Here is a 20,257-nt window from a genome sequence, read left to right as displayed (position 1 = left end):
GCTTGATGTTGAGTCCAGACTGAGAGGACTCATCAAGTAGATATTGGTGTCTATGAATCAGCAGAAAACTGCAGGAACTGAACAGAGAAAAATGAGGGGAAAAAACCTTCATGGAAGAGTCTGGACCCAACAATTTGTTTTTAACATCATACCACTTTAAAAACGCATCTGCTGCAATTATTCCATAGCTTTGAGGCACACTTAACCCATGCTAAGTGGAGCTTGAATTATGAATGACTTAACGCAGTGTGTGTGTGTGTGTGTCATTGCAGTACATGGATCCAAACAGAGAACTACTAGGAAGACAAAAACAAAACAGAGAAAAATAATCAGAAAGATATGGTGAAAAAAACCAAACAATTTTATGTACATCAGCCACAGCAATTTACAACAAAAATCCACCCAAAAAAATAATGGAATTCATTTTCCCAAATCGAGGTTCAGGGTCATCTAGCAAATGCAGGAGGAAGCTGTGCATCATCTGAGGTGTGGAGGTGACTGTTGGGTGGGCACAGTAAATGTAATGAATGTCCTTAACAACTGTGATGAAATGCAGCAGGGAGGGAGTTGGCTACAACATTCGGTTAAACAGCTTCTATGGCTGGTGTTGAGGCCCAGGCGTCACTGGGAGCCAAGCATGGCAGATCTATTAAGGTCAGCTCATTAAAACACGAAACCCATGGAGCTCTCCACCCAAAAACGTTCATGGACGGGTGGGTGTATAGTTGACGACAAAACTATAAAAAAAAAAAAGAAAACATACGTGCGAAAATGTACAATGTTACAGACCATTTTAACAACCTTTACATCCATCAATTAATCCAGTGGTTCCCAACCTTTTTTTACCATGTGACCTCATATTGACCCGAATGTCCGATGACCCCAGAGACATTTTCTTTTCATTTCTATACAGAACTACTTTTACACTGCAAGATTATTTTGTTTTCTGAGGTTCTCCTCTGACTGCAAGTTTGTGTTTAGGCTGAAACATGAAACAACACAACATCACTTGTGCAGTCATGTGATCGCAGCTGTCAATCAAGATCCACCAGCTCAGACATATATAGACATATATATATATATATATATATATATATATATAATATATAAGAATGTGTGTGTTCTTAATCATAATTTAAAATTATAAGTTGAAAATATATATTTTTTGCAGGAAATCTTCCAATCAATTACTAGACATTTCAGACGACCCTTTAAATTCCAGGCGACCCCATGAAGGTTCACGATCCCAAGGTTGAAAAATACTGAACTAAGCCATCTATTCATCTAGGATTCTGTCCATCCATCCATCCATCCATCCATCCATCCATCGAAACCACTACCCACTGACTGGAGAGCAGACATGTTCACCAGTACGTCACAGAGCTACTGGTAAAAATAAAACAGCTATCAACAAGTATCTGAAGAAAGCAGGCACACGCTGGGAGAACATGCAAACCTAGAACCCATCAGTAAGAACTTATTTTTTACCTGGAGGCCCAAGGCAGAGTCACAGAATGACCCTTTATCTTACTGTGAGAAACCACAACGATTTCCAGGAGCCACGCTCTAACTCAGGTTTTCAGACAGGTTGACCTGTTCTTTCAGCCTCTGACACAACCTCACTGTCACAGCTTACACACACACACACACACACAGACTGGTTTTCTCCAGATGGGAAATGTTTCTCTATCCAGGGGACTGGGAAAGGGAGCGGGGGGAGACAGGACAATGGTCCAGATGTAGCCTCTACTCGTCTCCCATGTCGGGATGATTCCGGTCTCACCAACCCTGGACCATCTCAGTGCTCCATAAATCTCACTTTACAGGATAGCAGCTCCTAAATTATATGATACAAAAACAACGCAGCACTCCCATTCTCTCTCTCTCTCTCTCTCACACACACACACACACACACACACACAATCTAAAGCGTGTGAGAATGGGGGGTTTTGGCTCCACCAGTTTTCTGGACGATGATGGACCTTGTTGACCCAGCTCAGTGAAACGGTCCGCTTTGGATTTGTGAGGACAACAACATTTCACAGGGGCTGAAAAACAACATCTGCCTCTGCTCAATTCAAGCCTGCAGACACTCAGAGAAATATTTTGTGCTGCAACAAAACACAGTAAATTCACAGGAAAAATAAAACTATGTTCCCTGAGCTTGTGAAGGAAAATTGGACGTTCAGCCTTGTAGCTTAGCATTTTTGGATCAAAGAAAGCTGGTTACCAGCATTCCCTGGGGATAATTAAAAGAATCCAGAGTTTTCAACTGACAGTTTGTGACAGTGATGTTAAAGAAAATGATCATGGGCGAACAGCTGGATCCTCAGAGTCTCTGAAATGGAACCATCAAGAAAAAGAAGAGAACACTTAACAGGAGACTGCAGAAAAATCCAAGAAGCTGGGAAGGACTTTGGGGATTTTATATGAACTCTGAGATGTGTTTGACTAGGCAAAGACTCAATGTGATGTCATCATCATCATCATCATCATCATCATCATCATCATCTTCACAGGCAATGATAGCAAATCCATGAGCACGAGAGCAGGGGCTGAGAAAACGCTTGTATTGCTGAAGAGACTTAGTATTTAAGGTTTGGATGTTTTCAGATGGATCTGGTGACCAGATGCTGTCAGACCACATGCACTGCAACAGCATCACCACTGAATAGTCATTCAATGGAGCAGTTAAACTTAGAGGAGAGCTGCAAGAGAGGACATCCATAATCATCACCGTGACGACAGTTACTTCCTGAAGGAGAGTTCTGACGGAAAGTGACATCACTAAGACAATGGGTGTTTGAAATATTCATTTGCATGTCTCTCTTTTACACAAAAGGAGGCAAATGGAGGGAAGAAAAGGCAAACAAATGGTTTGAGTCACGCACCAAAATAACAAAGGCACAGCGTGGATGGATGCTGGAATGACTCATTCAGGAACATAATGGGCTGCTAATGGACAAACTGACATAAAGACAATGGTGGCTATGGAAGTATTGTTAGCCGGAACGACAGGGACACACACTTGGTGCAGAGTTGTAGCTGAGTGACATAAGTGAACACATTAACCAGAGAGTTGGTGCATATTTTTGCCTCAGCAGTTATGTGGTAAACGCTGGTGTCATCAGCATACAGCAGTAGTCAATATTGAGACACCAGAGGCTTAGTTTCCAGCTCGGCACACTTTTCACAGCATCTCCGTCTGCTTGAGTCAAAAGCAAGACAGAATAAACAATGAACGACCAGATCGAGACGCGAGGAAACAGAATTTGTATACAAGCAGGTGTACTTGAGTCAATGCCTACTTCACTGACTTTTCAGGCATAATTCTGCTTTTACACAAACATAAATATACCCTGCCAACAACATAGCACCACCTGGTGGTGCCAAGCCCCAGTTGGGGAAGATGAAGAGAGAGTAGAGCAGCAGGAAGGAGGCACGGGGGGGCAGAGGGGGGGAAGTTTTGATGCTGCTGTGTCCACAGAGAAAGACAAACACAAACAGGAAACAAACCACATGTCCAGCACTTCTGTAAACACTGCAGTATTACTACAAAGAACGACACACACCGTAAACATGCTTATCAGTAAAAAGTTCCACTCACCACTTTCACTTTTCTCAATTACATCCACTGTCTCCCCGGCCTTGAGGCTGATCTCCGAGTTCTCCTGCCTCTCGTAGTTGGCGACGGCCACGTACTGCTCCAGCACCATGGGCTCTGAGGTGTCAATCCCTGCGGGGAAGAAACAGGACGTCAGCCACCTGCCCGCCGTGGCGCCGCGCGAACGCCCACTGCAGCCAAATCCAACCCCTTCTCTGATGCAGCCACCGCTGTGAACCCGGTACGCCATCGGCGCAACCCTGCCTCCTGCCACCGCTTTTCCCCCTTGACCAATCACAACACACGCTCACAACTTGGATGCATTGTCCCAAAAGTCTGGCCATATAGCTGAGTCGACCTCTGGCCCACGGCGAAGGAGTGAGGAGCATTGGGAGAAGTCAAAACAAAAAGACAGAGCGGCTGGAACTGAACGGTAGGAGTCGCATCTTAAACCCTAAAGTGGATCCATGACCTCGGCCTCAAGTTTAGGGATTCAAAGTTGGGCGGTGGGTCACAGAGCAGGGGAAGAAAAAAGGCAGGAGTTGAGGAGTTGAGGAGCTGCGAGCGGCTGGATGAGAAGACGAGGAGGCGAATGGAGTGGAAGAACGGAGAAGTTTCCCTTTGGAAAATTCACAGTGTGGTTGAGAGGAAAGGCCTCCCCTCCACTACTGCTGGGAGACAGCCGTTGGACAGGCAGTCAGGGGGGTGGGGGGAGACACCAATCATGGAAGTCTGCACAGTTGGCCTTAAATAGAAACATATGAGTGGACTACACTAAGAGAGAAAGAGAGAGAGAGAGAGAGAGAGAGAGAGAGGGGTTGGGTCTATATTTATATCATACAAAAACCAAACAGCGTTGGAGCTTGTTAGTGTTAGACCACTCTTCTTCTTCCTCTTCTTCTTCTTCTTAACACCTTCAATGCCAGATGTGACGTCACCTCACATGACATTCGTTTTTCTACAGTAAATCTATCATATGATCAGGAACAGAATTGCTGATATTTAGCATCAGGAGCAACATTATTATGAAAATACACTTGTCTAAAAGAAAAAAAAAAGTTGTTTTTTTATATATATATATATACAAACCAACCACAGCTTACAAATTAGCTAAGAAATTGTAGCCTCAAAAAGCTACTGGAAAAGAGTCAAAGGTCATATAAGTAAAAACCTTAGCGCTCTCTAAACTCGCAATCTGACTCTTAACACGTTTGGGTATCAATACTGGTAAGCAATGGTTTAGTCTTTGTAAGTAAAAATGGGTTGTGGCCCACTAATTTAGTATGCTGTTTAGAAACTTCATTCATTTATGTAATTAATCAGGCCACACTAATTCCCTCCCTATGTTATTACATACAGCTGCTCCTCTTTACCAGTAAAAAGTACCAGTATCTGTTATACCACCCATGCATTTCGTTGGCATCTGACGACACCAAAATTCCGCCTGACTGCACGGCCCTAGTTTCTGATCAATCACATTAAGGCGACAGATAAGAGACAGAAGTGTGGGGGAGGAGCCTGTGCTGAAAGAAATATATAAAACCACAGATCTGCGTCTCATTAGCTCCAAGAGCAAAGACCAAAATAACACGCTTTGTCAGCAAATGTGTGTCGGAATATTTGTACCGCGGTAATGAATCTGTGCATGTTCACTACTTGGTCTCCAGAGCTAAGAGCTAATCAAGGCCAAGATTAGGTTTGTTGTCGACAGCTCAGCACGTCTCCTGAGGCTGCAATGAAGACAACGCAGTGGAACGACATCCGGAGCATGCAACTGTGGCCTGGTAATATTTTTATTAGAGTTAAATGGGTTGTCGCTGCACTCGTGCATTTACAGCAAAATAAAAAGACTTGAGCATCGCTGCAGTGCTTGAAACATAATTAAGCGTCTCTGCTGTTGGATGTCCTGTAAATAACCAGACAACACTAGGGGGCGCTCCCAGCCCTCACCTCCTCCTCGGTGAGGGCTGGGTTCTCCCAGGAGGCAGAATGGAGAAAGAGAAACACTTTGTTTGGCCGGGAACACAAGCGGCCCACATGCACGGAGCAATCAAAGCTAGCCAGAGGTGATAAGACGGCACAGATCCAACTATTTAAAACGCTGCAACGCACGCAGTCGTAACGGCGTCAAACCTACAGACGGGTGTCATTTCTGACTTTATTGGAGGTTTTCACGGCAACATTCGTGTCAGAAATCGTTCAAGAGACTCCTGCTCTCAGTGTCTGTATTGAATCTGACTCGCTGCCGCGGCAACACAGTAGGTGTTTCCTACATCGGCCTGTTTTGGTGGGAATTTTAATTCGCTCAATAAACGCCTGAATGAAAAAGGAGCACGTTCAAAAAGGACTCGGAATATTCCGTCGCCGTGGGGGGGGGGGAGAAAAGTTTGGGTTTTGCGTTCACACGGGAAATCACATGACGTGAAATGTCACGACAGCTTCAAAGGGTTCTGAAAGAGGTGGGTTTGTGTTGACTAATGGGACGACCGCAGCACTCCTGTCACTTTTTATCCAACACTGAACAAATCAGCGGAAACGATTGGATTAAATATACTACTAGTTGATTCAGTAAAAAAAAAACAAAGCAACCTGTGAGTATTTGTCAAGTTTTTGAAGTATGTCCACGTGTTTCCCATGAGTCCAATGTATAAATATTCAAAAAATACAACATTGTTAAATAATTTTAGGGCAATGAACAGACTCTATATCTCCCTCCACCCACGTTTACATCCAACCATATACTCATGGTCTCATGTTGGGAGTGATTGACTAACATACATCCTACATGGACATAATGTAAAACACGGTCACATTATTTAGGGAAAACCTAAATGGTGACAGCATTTGAGAAAGAAAACATCACAAGTGAGCGTTTCCCCGGCGGAGCGTGCATCACAGCGTTGACTAAATGTGCTCCAGATGGACAACTGTGCGTTTGCCTTTGTGTCAAAGTCAGAGTGTTTATATCTTCAGGCAGAGAATGCTCTTTGTCTGGATGTTTGTTTCAAATCCACACCTCTTTCTCTCTTCATTGTTCCTGCCACACACCCAAGAGTTGGACTGAGGTCAAATGACGTTATTTAATGCTGAGGTGTTTTTATATATATTATTGGAGCTTAGAAAACCAGATTGGATCGGTTATTTAATTCTCATTGCTTTGACCCAAAGTCTCTACTCTGACAATAAGACTCAGCGACCACAGAGACGGCCCTTCTGTCCTGGAGGCCAGCTGCTGCGCTGGAGGAGCAGAAGTAAACTGAGGAGAAAAAAGTGAACTGACGTGAGAGGGCGATGACAGTGCATGCAAAACAGACGTCAGAGGAAAAAAAACCTAATGTATGAAAAGGAGCAACTATAAAATAAAAGCCCCAGAAGATGCAGCTGGTGTGTGGGCATCACCCAAGCTCAGGAGAACATGCACGTTAGACGAGTTGTTGGCTACCTGAGGCCTCCTTCCTGGGGCTCTCTGTGAAGCCGTACATCCATACTGCAGAAGAAGAGAAAGAAAGAGAGAGGGGCAGGGAGACGTTATTGAGTACAACAGTGAGGAGAACCACAGCAGTGCTACACAACTCCTGCACAACTGGGTCTAACCGGGTCATTATCAGGTGTGAACAAACATTTGACACTTCTGCTACGGCCGTGTGTCACACTGAGTGAAAAGGACAAGGAAAGAATGAAAAGAATAAAAAAGTAGAAACTTTAACACGTGTTTAACCAGCAGCGATCCCCAACCTTTTTTGCACCATAGGCCGGTTTATTGTCTGAAAGTTTTTTCACGGACCAGCCTCTAAGGTGTGGCGAATAAATACAACTAAATAAAATGATCGATCGGCATAAAAACTAGTATTTCCTAAATATAATAATGAACGTTAAGCCACTGTGTATGCAACTTTAATAGCAATGCCTTGTAACATCGCGCTTGTCTTTTAATGCTGAAGTGGCGAAGCGGTTTTGAAGGCTTGGTTGCCTCATTAGAGAGCGCCTCGCCACGTCCCAGGGGTTGGGGACCACTGCTCTACACCACGGGTCTTCAACATAGGGGTTAGTGACCCTAAGAGGGTCTGTGGAGGCACAGCTGGTGTGTGAATGTTTTTATTGGTTTGACAACTTTGTGATATACGGTATATTAGTTGGAAATATATTTAAACACATTCAATATCTTTCCCACAGAGGGCGCTAAAGCCAACCCCAGCAAGTAATAAAGGTCGAGGAAAATCATTTAGAATCTTTTTACACTTGTTTTGGACCTGGGAAGGAAGTTGAGGAACCTGGAGAAAAACCCACACTACGTAGAACAGGAGAACTCCATAAAGAAAGGTAATCCAGGATGAAGTCATTGATCAGCAAATGTTCTAACAACTTCAATCTCTATCATGGTGCACCATGGGAACCGGTTCACTGGCAACACAAGTCGAGCTTGAAAGTCCCAGACCTGTCCTCCTCCCAAGCCTCCTACACACCAGGGGGAAGAGCACCACCTGTTCCTGCTGCACTCATCATCCTGAGGCAGCAAAGTTCTGTAGTTGCTGACATAAAAACTTGAAAAAACTCTGCTCTAAAATGAAAGTAATCAACCCCCAGCGAGGGTCAAAGTAGATAAGAAATGAGAAAGTGAAGCTCTTCTATTGTCAGTGGGGTTCCTTCATCTCTGCATTCCTACTTTTTTAACTAATAACAATTCTGCTGATGACCATAAACCACTTCTTAGAAATTCCTTCCAGCCCAGCCCTGCTGCTGGGAAAATAATATCTCTGAGTAGGAAATTAAACCCCCACCCCAAAGGAGAGGAGACAGACACAGAGGTGGTGGTGGTGGTGGTGGAGAGCTAGGTTTTAAGATCTTTAAAGTGAGAGTCTGACTCAGAGGGAGTGCCACCGAACTTTGGTTTAACGTTTAATGTTCTGTACACTGTTGCCTGGTTATGGTTCTGCAGGGTTCTGTAGTTCAGAGGAGAACCTTGGGAGGGCCCTCTGAGGAGACGGGCAGGGGCTTGCCACAGTGGTGCATAATGATTGAGAACTTTAAAACATCAAGATACGAACATCTTTGTCATCAGAACAACCTAATTCTTTTTTAGGGTATTCAATATAGGGCACCAGGCCCAGCGTAATGTACAGTAAAACACAAACATGTGGCCTAAAAAGTTTTCAATAATAATTTAACTGTCAGTGAATTACTCTTAATTCAATTCAATCAGTTTTTAAAAAAATCAAAAATGTTTCCTCCTGCTGAGTGAGTTCAGGTCCTGCTGAGAACCAACAGTTCCTCATCGTTGACTCACGTCAGATAATAAACGCAAGGATCTTCGCTCGCCATCCGCCAGAGCTTCTGGAGATTAGCCGGACTGATGTTACCCCCAGAGGAACAGCCGTGGGCTGATCCCAGGTCAGCCGGGGTCAAAGCCCGCTCGGTAATGCCCAACTGTGATTTCTACCCAGAAGCCCTCCCACTCTGAGAGTAGAGCTGAAACATCTGAATGATATTACCTCTGCTCTGAGTTCTCCCTACAGCCCACCCCCCCCCCAGCCCACCCCTCTACAAACACTCCCACACACACACACCCCAATCCCCACACACACAATCACTTAATTCTTTTCAGGTTTGGGTGATGACGTTACAAGGCAGCAGACAGGGCTGTGTTTTCTCTGTTCCTCGTGCTGCCGTGGATAATCTTCCTGGAATTCCGACCCCAAACGTCAATATTGAAAAACGGCATCAGTAACGTCCTGCTCTCTAGGTTCAAACTGAGGGGCCTATCAGCCGTCAATGTTGGTTTTTTGTCCACACGTGGACATGCGTGTTTTCAGAGGAATGTTCACCTTGCTGGCATTGACACCTCTGCGCCCTCCACCCCTGAAACAACAAGCTGAGCTCCGTGGCTCCATGAGCTCCATGGCAACACAATTTAACATAAAAACATGAGTTTTCTGCTGTGACGTTGAGGGTGTGGTGGCATGAAGTACAGACATCAGTTCTTTGAGACAAACATTTGCTCAACCGGAACCAAAATAGTACGTGAAAAACGGACATTTTTAGTTTTTAGGTAAACGTGTTGAGGATATTGCCGTGAGCAGGGACGGTAATAAATGGTTCAGTCCCTGAAATCATCAGTCTGCATGCTGATTCCACAGATGCGTTTGTTGAATCAGCATGACGTATCCGCTTAATGAGGTCACACCCACATAATTTGCTTCATTACGCCACACACATCACAGTTACTCTGATAAACCAGCCGTCTTTCATATTCTGTACAGCGATGGCGCTGATGAGTCTCGGGCCAGAGTTGTGGCATGGCTTTAAATATGCCAGGGTAAGTGAATCAGAGGAAGAAGACACTGTCCTGGAGTGTGTCCACAGACAGGAGACAACAGCCTGGCACTAAAACACTAATTAACGCTGATAGCTTAGCAGGCACAGTACAAGCCCCACATCCCTCCCTTACCTCTCCAACCACACACACATACACTTACACACACACACCCCCAGTGAGTAAACACGGCCGATTAGTCCGTCGTCAGTCTGCAATCTTATCTTCTGTGCCACATCAACAAACTTCTGTGCTCCCTGCAGCTCAAACAGTCCCTGTTCTGTGCCGAGAAGACTCTTGGATGAAGAGGTGAAACGTCTTGAAGAAACTACGACGCTCCAGTTGTCCTTTATGTAACTGCTTTGGATGTGATGACCTGGATGACTGAGAACTTCCACAGACAGATGTCCCCTGCTCTGTTTCCTCTACCTCGGCTCCCTCTCACAGGCGACTACCGGCTGGAGGTCACGCTACAGAAACGTGACCTCTAGTTCATGAAAATTGGTACATGAGCCACAAGTGGGACATGTGGACCTCATTGGACATGTGAGTTGTTGGGCTAAAGCTGGGTGTCCAAATGTGTCATTTTCTTATTTGGTGGTTAAAACTCTTTGCTCAGATTATCCTTAGTGCCAAAGGTCAAGCACACAAAGAAACACAAAGATTCAGTGTGTTAATTCAGAGCTTTCCAAATTGTAGTTTGGAACAAACTTTTTTGATATTTTAGACTTAGTTCCAGACAGATTTGGTGAATGGAGCTTTGTAATAAAGAACAAAAATACATGTATGTTTTGTATGTTTGGTGGTGGTTTTTAAGGATATAATCTTGGTCAGGAGAAAAACAAATATTGGCAGTAGATTCTTCACTCAGTGCAGATGTTGGGCAGTTGTCCAGAGGTTTTAAATAGAAGTTCAGACAGCCTCCTGCCCCTCTGACTGGCTCTGAGTTACTGGATGCTGCAGCTGAGTTACTGGGTCAGTGAGGTGGTACAGTATTTAACTTGGCACTAGCCCAGCGGCTTAGGCTGGCTGACACAAACGCAAGTAAAGCCACCTGTTCCTGGGTTTAATAACAAGCCGCGCCGAAGTTCACGTGGAGCAAAGAAAACTAAAGTGGGCTTATCAGAAGAAATAATCAGCTTCCAAGAAATGAAATCACTTTGAGGAATGTGGATGTAATGGAAGAGGTTTTCTCTGGGGCTGCAGTCAAACAATTCATTGTTAGAGCTTCAGCAGGTTCAGGGCACGTGGTCAAACTCAAACTCAACTCCAGTTTCAAGAGCTGCTCACTCAACTCCCGACCTGAATCAAAACTTTAACTCACCAGGTCCAAAGCCTAGCAATAATGTGGCCAGCTCAAACAAACACTACACTCCAGGAGAACCCCAGTTCACTATCTGAACATCAGGCCACCTTCTGGGAACATGGTGCTACTACAGGATTGGCAAAGGGTTAAAATGAAAATCCATTTAAATATTTTTATTTATTAAGCATCAGAAGGTTTGCAGTAATTTGCAATCTGATTGCATTTAGGGGTTGGCTTTAGGTATAAACTTACTTTGTCTTCACTGGCGCGTGAAGTGGGTGAAAATACGACAGACTCACATGGGTCGCTGCGTTTGTTAAGCAGCTCTACTGAAGCTAAAACCCTGCGAGAGACATACATTAGCCACGACCGCTAATGAGGCTGAAAATGTGCCACACCGAGGAGTGGATGAATGGTTTTAGTAGTTCACCAGGCAGATTGTTTGTGTTTGTGAGCCTGTGCAACTGAACTCTGGGTGTATCTGAGGGATGTTGGTCTCAGCCAATCAACCTTTGAACAGAAGATGGAAACGCAGATTTGTCAGCTACCTGCTACTGATACCTCTCTGGCTACAATATTTCCATGGATGCATTTCTGCTATGAAATAACCAAGCAATCTGGTGGGGTAGTGGTTAGCCCATTTGCCTTATAGCATCAACATTTCCTGTACTTGCCATGGCTGTGTAGGGGTTTTCTTCAGATTCTTCCCAAAAACCTGCAGATTATTCCACGCTTAACTGACCATAGGTGTGAATTTAAGTGTGAATGGTTGTTTGTCTCTTCATGTGACATGTGAACTGACCAGGGTGTGACACCCCCCCCCTCCCCCTCCTACAACCATCTAACGGGATTAAACTGTAGAAAATGTATAAACATTCCAATCATTAGCCTTAGCCTTTGGTCACATTAATCATTTGTTAAACATAATTTATTTTTCTTCCATGAGAGGAGCCACTGAGTCAGAGTCATGTATGACATGTATAAAAACCATAACATACAGTATATGAAGTTTTTTAAATGTTATTGTCAATAAAAATATGGCTCCTTTAGAGCATTGTTTCCCAAAGACTGGGTCGCAAGAGTTCTTTTTTTGGGTCGTCTCGCATCAAGTTTACCTGGAGTTTATGAATAACGTCTATTGACTTGGGTCGCGAAGGTTTGTTACTTTTAACATATGGGTCCCTAGTAAAAAAAAGTTTGGGAAACACTGCTCTAGAGAACAACATGCTAGTAATCAACACAACCAGATGAATGTTAGTGACACAATGAATCAGTGGTTCTCAAACACTGGTACATGCATCACTGGTGGTACTTAATTTTTTTTTTAATGCTGCCTCGGCAAATAGCAGAGAGAATTGATGGAATGACTCAAAATGATAAATAGTCCAATTACATTAAAAACAGTCATCTGTCATGTATTTATATATTTGATTTCCATTAAAAAGAGAATTATTGATCTTTGACTTTGATTTGAGCTAATACCAGACTGTGGTTAGCATCGTGCAGCGGGACGGTGATAAGATCATGCAACAACATCCGACAAGTTACAGGAACGGCTCTGGTCATTTATCACAGGAAGATTATAAAACGTTAAAGAGCAGGGTTGATGGGGCAGTTGGGGGGGGCAGCAAGAGGAAGACATTTTCTTAAAGTTAGGGTAGAGGAGGAAAACAGGTGACTTACCCGACTTGCGCTTGGAGCCATAGTCCCTGAAGGAGAAGCAACAGAAGAAGGACATGGTTAGTGACAGCTGACGCCAAGCTGTCCACAACAAATCACATGTAAATCCAGACACTGCTCAGAGTCAGGTCCTGCTGGAGTGCACGCATGCACAAACAAATGCATGTGCTGGGCTGGAGCACCAACACATGCTTGTGTTCAAAGGGCTACAGAGAGACGGAGTGAAGGACGGATATAGGAGGAGGGAGGGATGACTTTGGCCAGCTGCCCGCACTCCCTGCAACAGAAACAACTGAGTCATGTGACTCTCAAGCGGCACCACCATCCTCTTCTTATACTTGTCCTGTTCCTCCCTCCTCTCTCCGTCCCGTCACAGCAGCAGCCCACCCTCTGACCACACTTAAAGGAGGATCAGTCTAAGTTCCTTTCTTAATGGATTGTAATGGGATTATGCCAAAGGGCTGAGCTATAAAGGGGGGGAGGGGGGGGGTCTGCCAGTGCCCCTGTCAATAGTGGCTTTTGGACTCTGGCAGCGTGGTAATTGTTTAAAAGAAAGAGATAATCCGAAGCATGAACAAGATATTTATAGAAACCCAGAGCTGCCAATCTGACCGTTGTTAGTTTACATGTTCACTCGATGACTTCCTTCCTTCCTTCCTTCCTTCCTTCCTTTCCACCACTCTTCTCTGTTTCACAGCTTGACAAACTTTGCAGGATTCTAAAGGACCGATCCAGCTGCAGCCTGAACTCAGATTCAGCCTCGTCATTCTGCAGCAGTGGAGACGGAGCCAAATCCCACTAGAACCTTCCTCTCTAACCTGGTGTAAGAGTTTGTTTTTTGCCTCAACATGAACCTATATGAGAGAGCAGCTGTTGATGAGTGACAGAATCACAGACAGATCATGTTCAAGAGGTGGAGCAGCAGACTGTAGCCCACTCCTGTCAGTGCTTCTCTAGTTGAGACGAAGGTGTGTGTCATCTATAGCCTACTGTATATGTAGACTCTGCTCAGTGAGACCTAAAGGTTAGAGTTCAGAGGTTTTTACTTTGTTTTTTAGAGCATGACTAGTAAAATATCTAGAATATACATATGTATACATGTATGTATAAAAAAAAAACTAAGAGAGGGGGTGATAGTGAACATAAATAACCTGCTCAGTACCGTGTATATACTGACACACTGTAACCACTAACTCTCACTCAGTGTGTTCAAACCCATACACAGACATGGACACTCTCCCTTTTTGGAAACACAGCAACCCACAAGAATAAACAGAGGTCGGTCATTTGTAACGACTGACTCAGCCCATGAAGGCCAGGCCTCCTTCACTAGAAATGTCACAGGAGAATGCCTAACCTCGTTTTTTATTTTATGTGAAAAACCTTTTTTTAACTTAAAAAAACATTGTTTTTTTTAGGACAAGAATCAGGTCAGGACAGATTCTTCTGGTCCTGAAAAGTAGACGCTCCTAAAGAGGAGGAAATGAAATATCATGTTAGAATACTCAGTTGGAGAATTTCTCAAAGGTTTTTGGTGAAGGTGGTGGCGAGGAATAAAAATCACATTTGTGTCCAACACAGTGACGTGCAGTTGGTGGAGGCCATGCCTCACCTGTCATCATGATAAGTGAAACACTAACGCTCAGAGAAAATAATTGTTTCTGCTCGACTGTTCTATAAATATGATTTCTGTTTGACTTCAACATTTCTATGGTCAAGAATTACTGAACTCCCAGTTTGGGCTTCATCAAGAAGAGCATCTTGGTGTAAAAACTCCCAAATGATGAGACAAGAAGTGATTCTTCATTGTTTTTAGCATCTGCATTTGTTCTTTAAATCCATGAATAGGAAACAGCAGGACTCTGCTGCAGAGTCAGAGTCTGGGACTGCTGATCTGGCAGAGCACTCTGAAAAATCTTATTCATTAAATGAGAGCCCACTCATCTTGTCAAGTGCAATGTAGAGCAAATAACGCTTGAATATTTTACTGCAGTATCAGGAGAGAGCACTAAGGTGAAGGCATCTCCCTGCAGGAGGTTAATGAAAACCTCCACCTTCCTCTCACTGCAACCACAGCACCGCTAATACAGAGGACGGACGTCAGTAGTTACTGCTAAGTGACGGTGTTGAAGCTCAACTTCCTCTGCATTTTTATTGACATTCCGTTGGCTTAAACCTGACCAACTTTAAGACCAGTTTGTTCAGAATGACAGGGTTATCACAGATCACTTGTAGCAGTGGAGTGTATTAAACCCTGTTGAAGCTCAGCCTTAGTTGAGCTTCTGCATGACGATTGGATGAGGTGTAGAACTACTTTTACTGAGCACCTGTGAGAGACATCTGGAGACAAAGTGCTTTGTGTTTGTCGATTAAGTACATTGACTTTTGTCTCTCCACTGCAGTCCTTTCTTGTTTTTTACAATTATCATGTTCTTTGGCTATTTTTGCCAACATGCTAGCTCAATGAAGATGTTTGTTGTCTGTTAAAATGTGAAAAGACTACAACTTGGCCTCTAATGTCCATCTACCAGGATGTACAAAAAAAAATCACTGCTAGATCTACAGTAACATAAAAAAAAACACACAGGCAGTAAATGCAACGGTCCATCTAAGACTGGTTGGTCCAGTGTCTCCTCACATGTCCCCGCGCTCTTTTCCTTCCTCCCTCCATCTCCTGATCTAATGTATCTGTCTCTTTGTGGCCGCTCACAGCCGATGAATAAAGCCTTTATACCGACCTCAGCACCAAGGTCGCTGGGCGCTCGCAGCCAGAACAGGCTTCTTTGTGACTAAAGTGGGACACAGAACGCAGGACTTGACCCTCAGCTTTATTCCATCCATCTTCAGTGGTTTGGGACACACAACGTCTAATAAATTAGGAATGGATGATATTCCAGCCAGTGGCCAGAGGCACATGGCGAGCTATGTTTGGAAGTGTCTCAGTGGAAACTATGCTGTGGAAAGACCGACGTTACTGTGGTGCTTTAAAAGCCGTGAACTTCTCCGTTCAGTTTTACACAAGGCAGGAAAACAAGGCTTTTCTCTAAATAAAGATCTGGGGTTTTTTTTCTTTTTCGGTGCTGGCATTCATGCCAGTGAAGCGAAAGCCTGGAAAGAGGTGACACATGTGAACACATCATCAAGCCAAGTGCTGCGAAAGGATTATCATTCCATCGAATACACATGAAAAATTCAGATTTTCAATGCATTCTGGGTGTTTACTGGGACAGGAGTGTGAAGGACCTAGTTCTCATGAGAGTGGCGACTACAGAAGAAAAGCAGAAGCAGCCGCAGCAGAAGCAGCCTGAAAAGTACTCTGTGTTGTCCCTTTCCCAGAGAGACTGTTAAGCTGCTTCTGCTGCGCATGGTTTAAAAGGCAACGACACGACTTCAGAGTTCTATAAACAAGTCCTGATCAGGAGGAAGTCAGAGACGCTAACACGTTGCTTCTATATCTTTATCAGACTTTATCAGACTATCAGACTATCAGACAAATTTATCAGACTTCAGCAAAAGCTGTGCTGCGTTCGCTGCCCTGGGGTTAATTGTTCCTAATAAATTAAAAATTACAGTTGTTTAACAAAACAAATGACGGACTATGTGCAGATTACATGAATGAGAGCTCTTGTTATGGGAAGTTTAGCTTCAGAGTTATTGAAATATAAAATATTAAAAATATTTTTAACTGTGTTGTCTGTACTAAGGTTGTTGTAGCCAACATTAGCATCTGCATCAGGACTGTTGTAGCTAATCTTAGCTCTAATGTCTGTAGCAGGACTGCTGTAGCCAACGTTAGCTTTGGTGTCTGTAACAGGACTTTTTGCCAAAGTTAGCGCTGTTTCTATGCTCACAGAAACATGTTAGTGGAGGTGATACTGTAGACCTGCAGTGATGAGAAAACTCTTACAAACAACCATAAGTCTATTACAACTGATATTAGGAGGTTCATAAAGAAAGAGTTTCTAAACTTTGTTGTGCATTACCGCCACCTACAGGCTGGGGTGTGCATCAGTGTTGAATTAGGGAACTGAGAAGGATGTCTTTAGATGATAATGATGGTACACCATGATAAGAAATTCTAATTCTATTTTTTAAGAAATATTTCCAGTCTTGTCCTGTGCCTTGAACGTTTTGAGCTAACAACAGCAACTGAATCAGCACAAGAATTAACTTTAGTCCAAAGAACAACAGACATTCTTACTGCAACAACATGAAACCAGTGGATTGTTCGAAGGGCTAAAGATATGATTGTACTTCACAGGCTGACCTGTCAGCGTGGGGGCGGGGCAGGTTATTTTTAGATCAGTCTTTAGAGGTTCACTTTAGAAGCATCTGCAAAGCATTAGCGCAAAATACAGTGAGACGAAGAGGAAGAAAGAAACACAGAGTCCAGACTCCATCCAGTGACCCGAGTCGCTGGGCTGAAATCATACTCTTCCCCCGAGGGCTGAGCAGCCAACTTCAGCTGCCAACTCTGTTTCTATACATCTTAAGGTGAGGAGAGGGAGAGGAGAGCGGGGGAGGAGAACATACTGCAGTGGGGGAGAAAAAGAGAATCGCTATAGGTAAAAATTTCAGGGATTAGTATTCTGGTGGATTTAGCAAAACAGCAAAAGAAAGTTTTGGATGCGACTAAGTATGGACTATAGGTTTAGAAGTTATAGGTTCTCACTGTAAGATTCCCATTCACACTGCATGGCAGCATCCATTTACGACACACAGTCTATGGCTAGGTGAGTTTCACAACATTTGGTTGATTTTTTTGGTACCTCATTTACACTTTATTGCAAACAAACGTGGCTGCAGCACTATCTTCAGGTGTGTTGTTGACGCACCTATACAAATGGTACAACCTTAAAATAATCTATTGAGATTCATTCAAAGGCAGCATTAGAATGGCCTTTGACTGGAGTCCATGCAGTGACGAAACAGTAGTTCTCCTCATCTGCACAGCTACAAACTGTCATCACTTATTTTCCAAACATCTGAAGGCAGATCATGTGATCTAGGAGTCAGGAAGTATTGACTGAAGTGCTATGAAACTGTCAGCACTTTCACCTCAGCACAGCTTTGATTTGGGTTCTGTAATGAAGTACCTCAGGGAACAGATCTGGGTCCACTTTTATTCAACAATTCCAAAGACCATATTCTTGCTTAATCCAACATTTGACTTCCATACTTATGGATGAAGGCTTTATCTTGAAAGAAAAATGTTTTTGTTTTTTATTATCCAGGTTCAGTGTGTTAGCTCATCTACCACTTCCTGCTTCTTACGTCTCCTCAGCCTCCCTCCCTGTCCCTCTCTCCTCATTTGTTTTTTTGTCTCTCCGTCTCCCTTCCTCACCCCTGCTCCACACCCCCATTACAATCCTTCAACGACACCAGACCCAGAGCTGAACCTTAACCCTGCCATCCTTCAGTCAAATCTGCTCTAAGCCCTCGGGGGCAGCCCTGAATTACCCTCTGTCTCCTCTCCATCTTTTAGCTCTGTTGACCAGGAGAGGACTAAAGACCAGGGACAACATTAACCTCCAGGACTGGTGGACAGAATTCAATTATCCTCCAGTACTTTCCTGCACATGCATGAATAAAAACATGAGTGTAATATTTTGTTAAAAATATTCTACTCTTCACTTAGGACAGCCATGGACTTACAAAAGTAATAGTAGTTTTTTGGATAAGGGGAAAATACAGAAAAACTAATTCACCATTTTTAATGAATAAGGTAAAAAAAAAGGTTAAAATAGCTACTAAAAATTCAAATAAATGAAAAACTTGAGAAGTTCTAAAATTCTTCCTCTTTCTCTGTCTTTTCACTGTCTCCTAGAAATAGATGGATTGCATCATTACATTAACAATTCAGTGATTTTAAACCAGACAAATGCATATGGAAGATGCTACATCCGTACATCTGCACTAAGAATAATTGCAACACAAACTTTTCTGCGTCAGAAATCCTGTCACAACAGAGTCAACGAGTTTGTCTCCTGGTTTTATTAAAGACGGACCTGGACACATTTAAAGCCTCATTAGTCCTCCTTCACCGAGTAGTGCAACACATTACAGCCCACTTAACTGTAATTATCCCCAAACACTAAATCTGTCTTCATGAGGACCAACCTCTGCCACCCCCTCCCCAACCGGCCAAATCCCACCAGCTAACAACTTATCCTAGTAATAATCTGATAATCTTGCAGCATCTGCCGCCTCCAGGCACAAGCCAAGGTCGATGCCTATTGTTATTCATGGGGAGGGTTGAGAGGGGGGCACGGTGAATGATGACAACATCACCGGAGTGTAACACCGCAGCGGCCCAGGGAGGCAGCGGGGGTGGCATGAACATATTAATGGTGAAATTTGTCAAACCTACGGTCCACGCAGGACAGGTGACGGCGTTTACACTGATAGTTATGTGATTGTTCAGCACTGACACTGACACATAAAAACAAACCACCGCACACAGACCGTGACGAGCGGATCTATAAAAATGCAGGAAGCAGGAGAAAAAATTGCTAAATTGGTACCGCAAGAAGGGAAAGGATGAGACTGCGTACACAAAACTATTTTCACTTCGTTCAGCCAGGCAACGACACACACACATATACATACATATGTATATGTGTGTATATGTGTCTATGTCTAATATTAATTGTAAATATATGTATTTCATTTCAATTTAATAGTAAATATAATAAACAATGTACTTAATATGTACCATTTACTATTGATTTGATACTTTTGCTTTTTGATTGTCGAAGTCGAACTACTTATTATTTAATTAACATCTAACAGTAACTATTTAAAATATGAACATTAACATGTTTAATATTAATCTTAAATATTTACAATTTAATTCCAATTTGAATATCTGCTTAAAAATTTCAATAGTTAATGCTAGCTATACCACAAATACTACAAGTATTTGCTCAATATCTAGCATTTATTACTGACATTTTACTATGTCAAATAGTATTTGCAAATATTAAATATTTTATTAAAATTTAATTGTAACCATTTGCTATTAACTATAAATTATTTACTAAAATTTAAATATATATTTGACTCAAATATTTGTCCAAATGCCAGTAGTAAGCACGTACTAATAACTAAAATATTTACTAAATATTTACCACTTATTTATATTAAATAATCATTATTATCAATATTTAGTTTTACAATTCCCCAGAAAAACAAAGTCACATGATCAGTCTCATATCTCCTTAGCCTCTCAGAAGAGTTCTTCGTTCAGACTTTTGTGAAATACAAAGGATTTGGTCATTTGTGCAACGCAGGATCCACGAGGCAACAAAACGGAACCAGAAGAGTGACGAAGAGCAGCAGTGCTGCTGATGGTCCG

The 20,257-nt window shown here is 43.0% G+C and overlaps 1 protein-coding gene across 2 annotated transcripts in view; it reads right to left on the bottom strand.

Moving 5' to 3' along the window:
- sh3pxd2aa (SH3 and PX domains 2Aa) overlaps window positions 1-20,257 on the bottom strand; it is an 81,132-nt gene that overhangs the window by 29,925 nt on the left and 30,950 nt on the right. The window contains exons 6-8 of one of the 2 annotated variants that reach the window (XM_008317354.3): window positions 12,904-12,929; window positions 7,047-7,091; window positions 3,608-3,736 (exon numbers count right to left, since the gene is read on the bottom strand). In XM_008317354.3, the coding sequence (XP_008315576.1) occupies window positions 3,608-3,736; window positions 7,047-7,091; window positions 12,904-12,929 (200 nt within the window). The remainder of the gene's footprint in view (window positions 1-3,607; window positions 3,737-7,046; window positions 7,092-12,903; window positions 12,930-20,257) is intronic. The other variant, XM_017035268.2, reaches the window with a different exon arrangement.

Source organism: Cynoglossus semilaevis, chromosome 9 (assembly GCF_000523025.1).
Source record: "Cynoglossus semilaevis isolate Cse_v1.0 chromosome 9, Cse_v1.0, whole genome shotgun sequence".
In the NCBI taxonomy this organism is placed as follows: Eukaryota; Metazoa; Chordata; class Actinopteri; order Pleuronectiformes; family Cynoglossidae; genus Cynoglossus; species Cynoglossus semilaevis.
The sequence above is the reverse complement of the archived record's forward strand: the minus strand, read 5'-3'. Positions and strand labels throughout refer to the sequence as shown.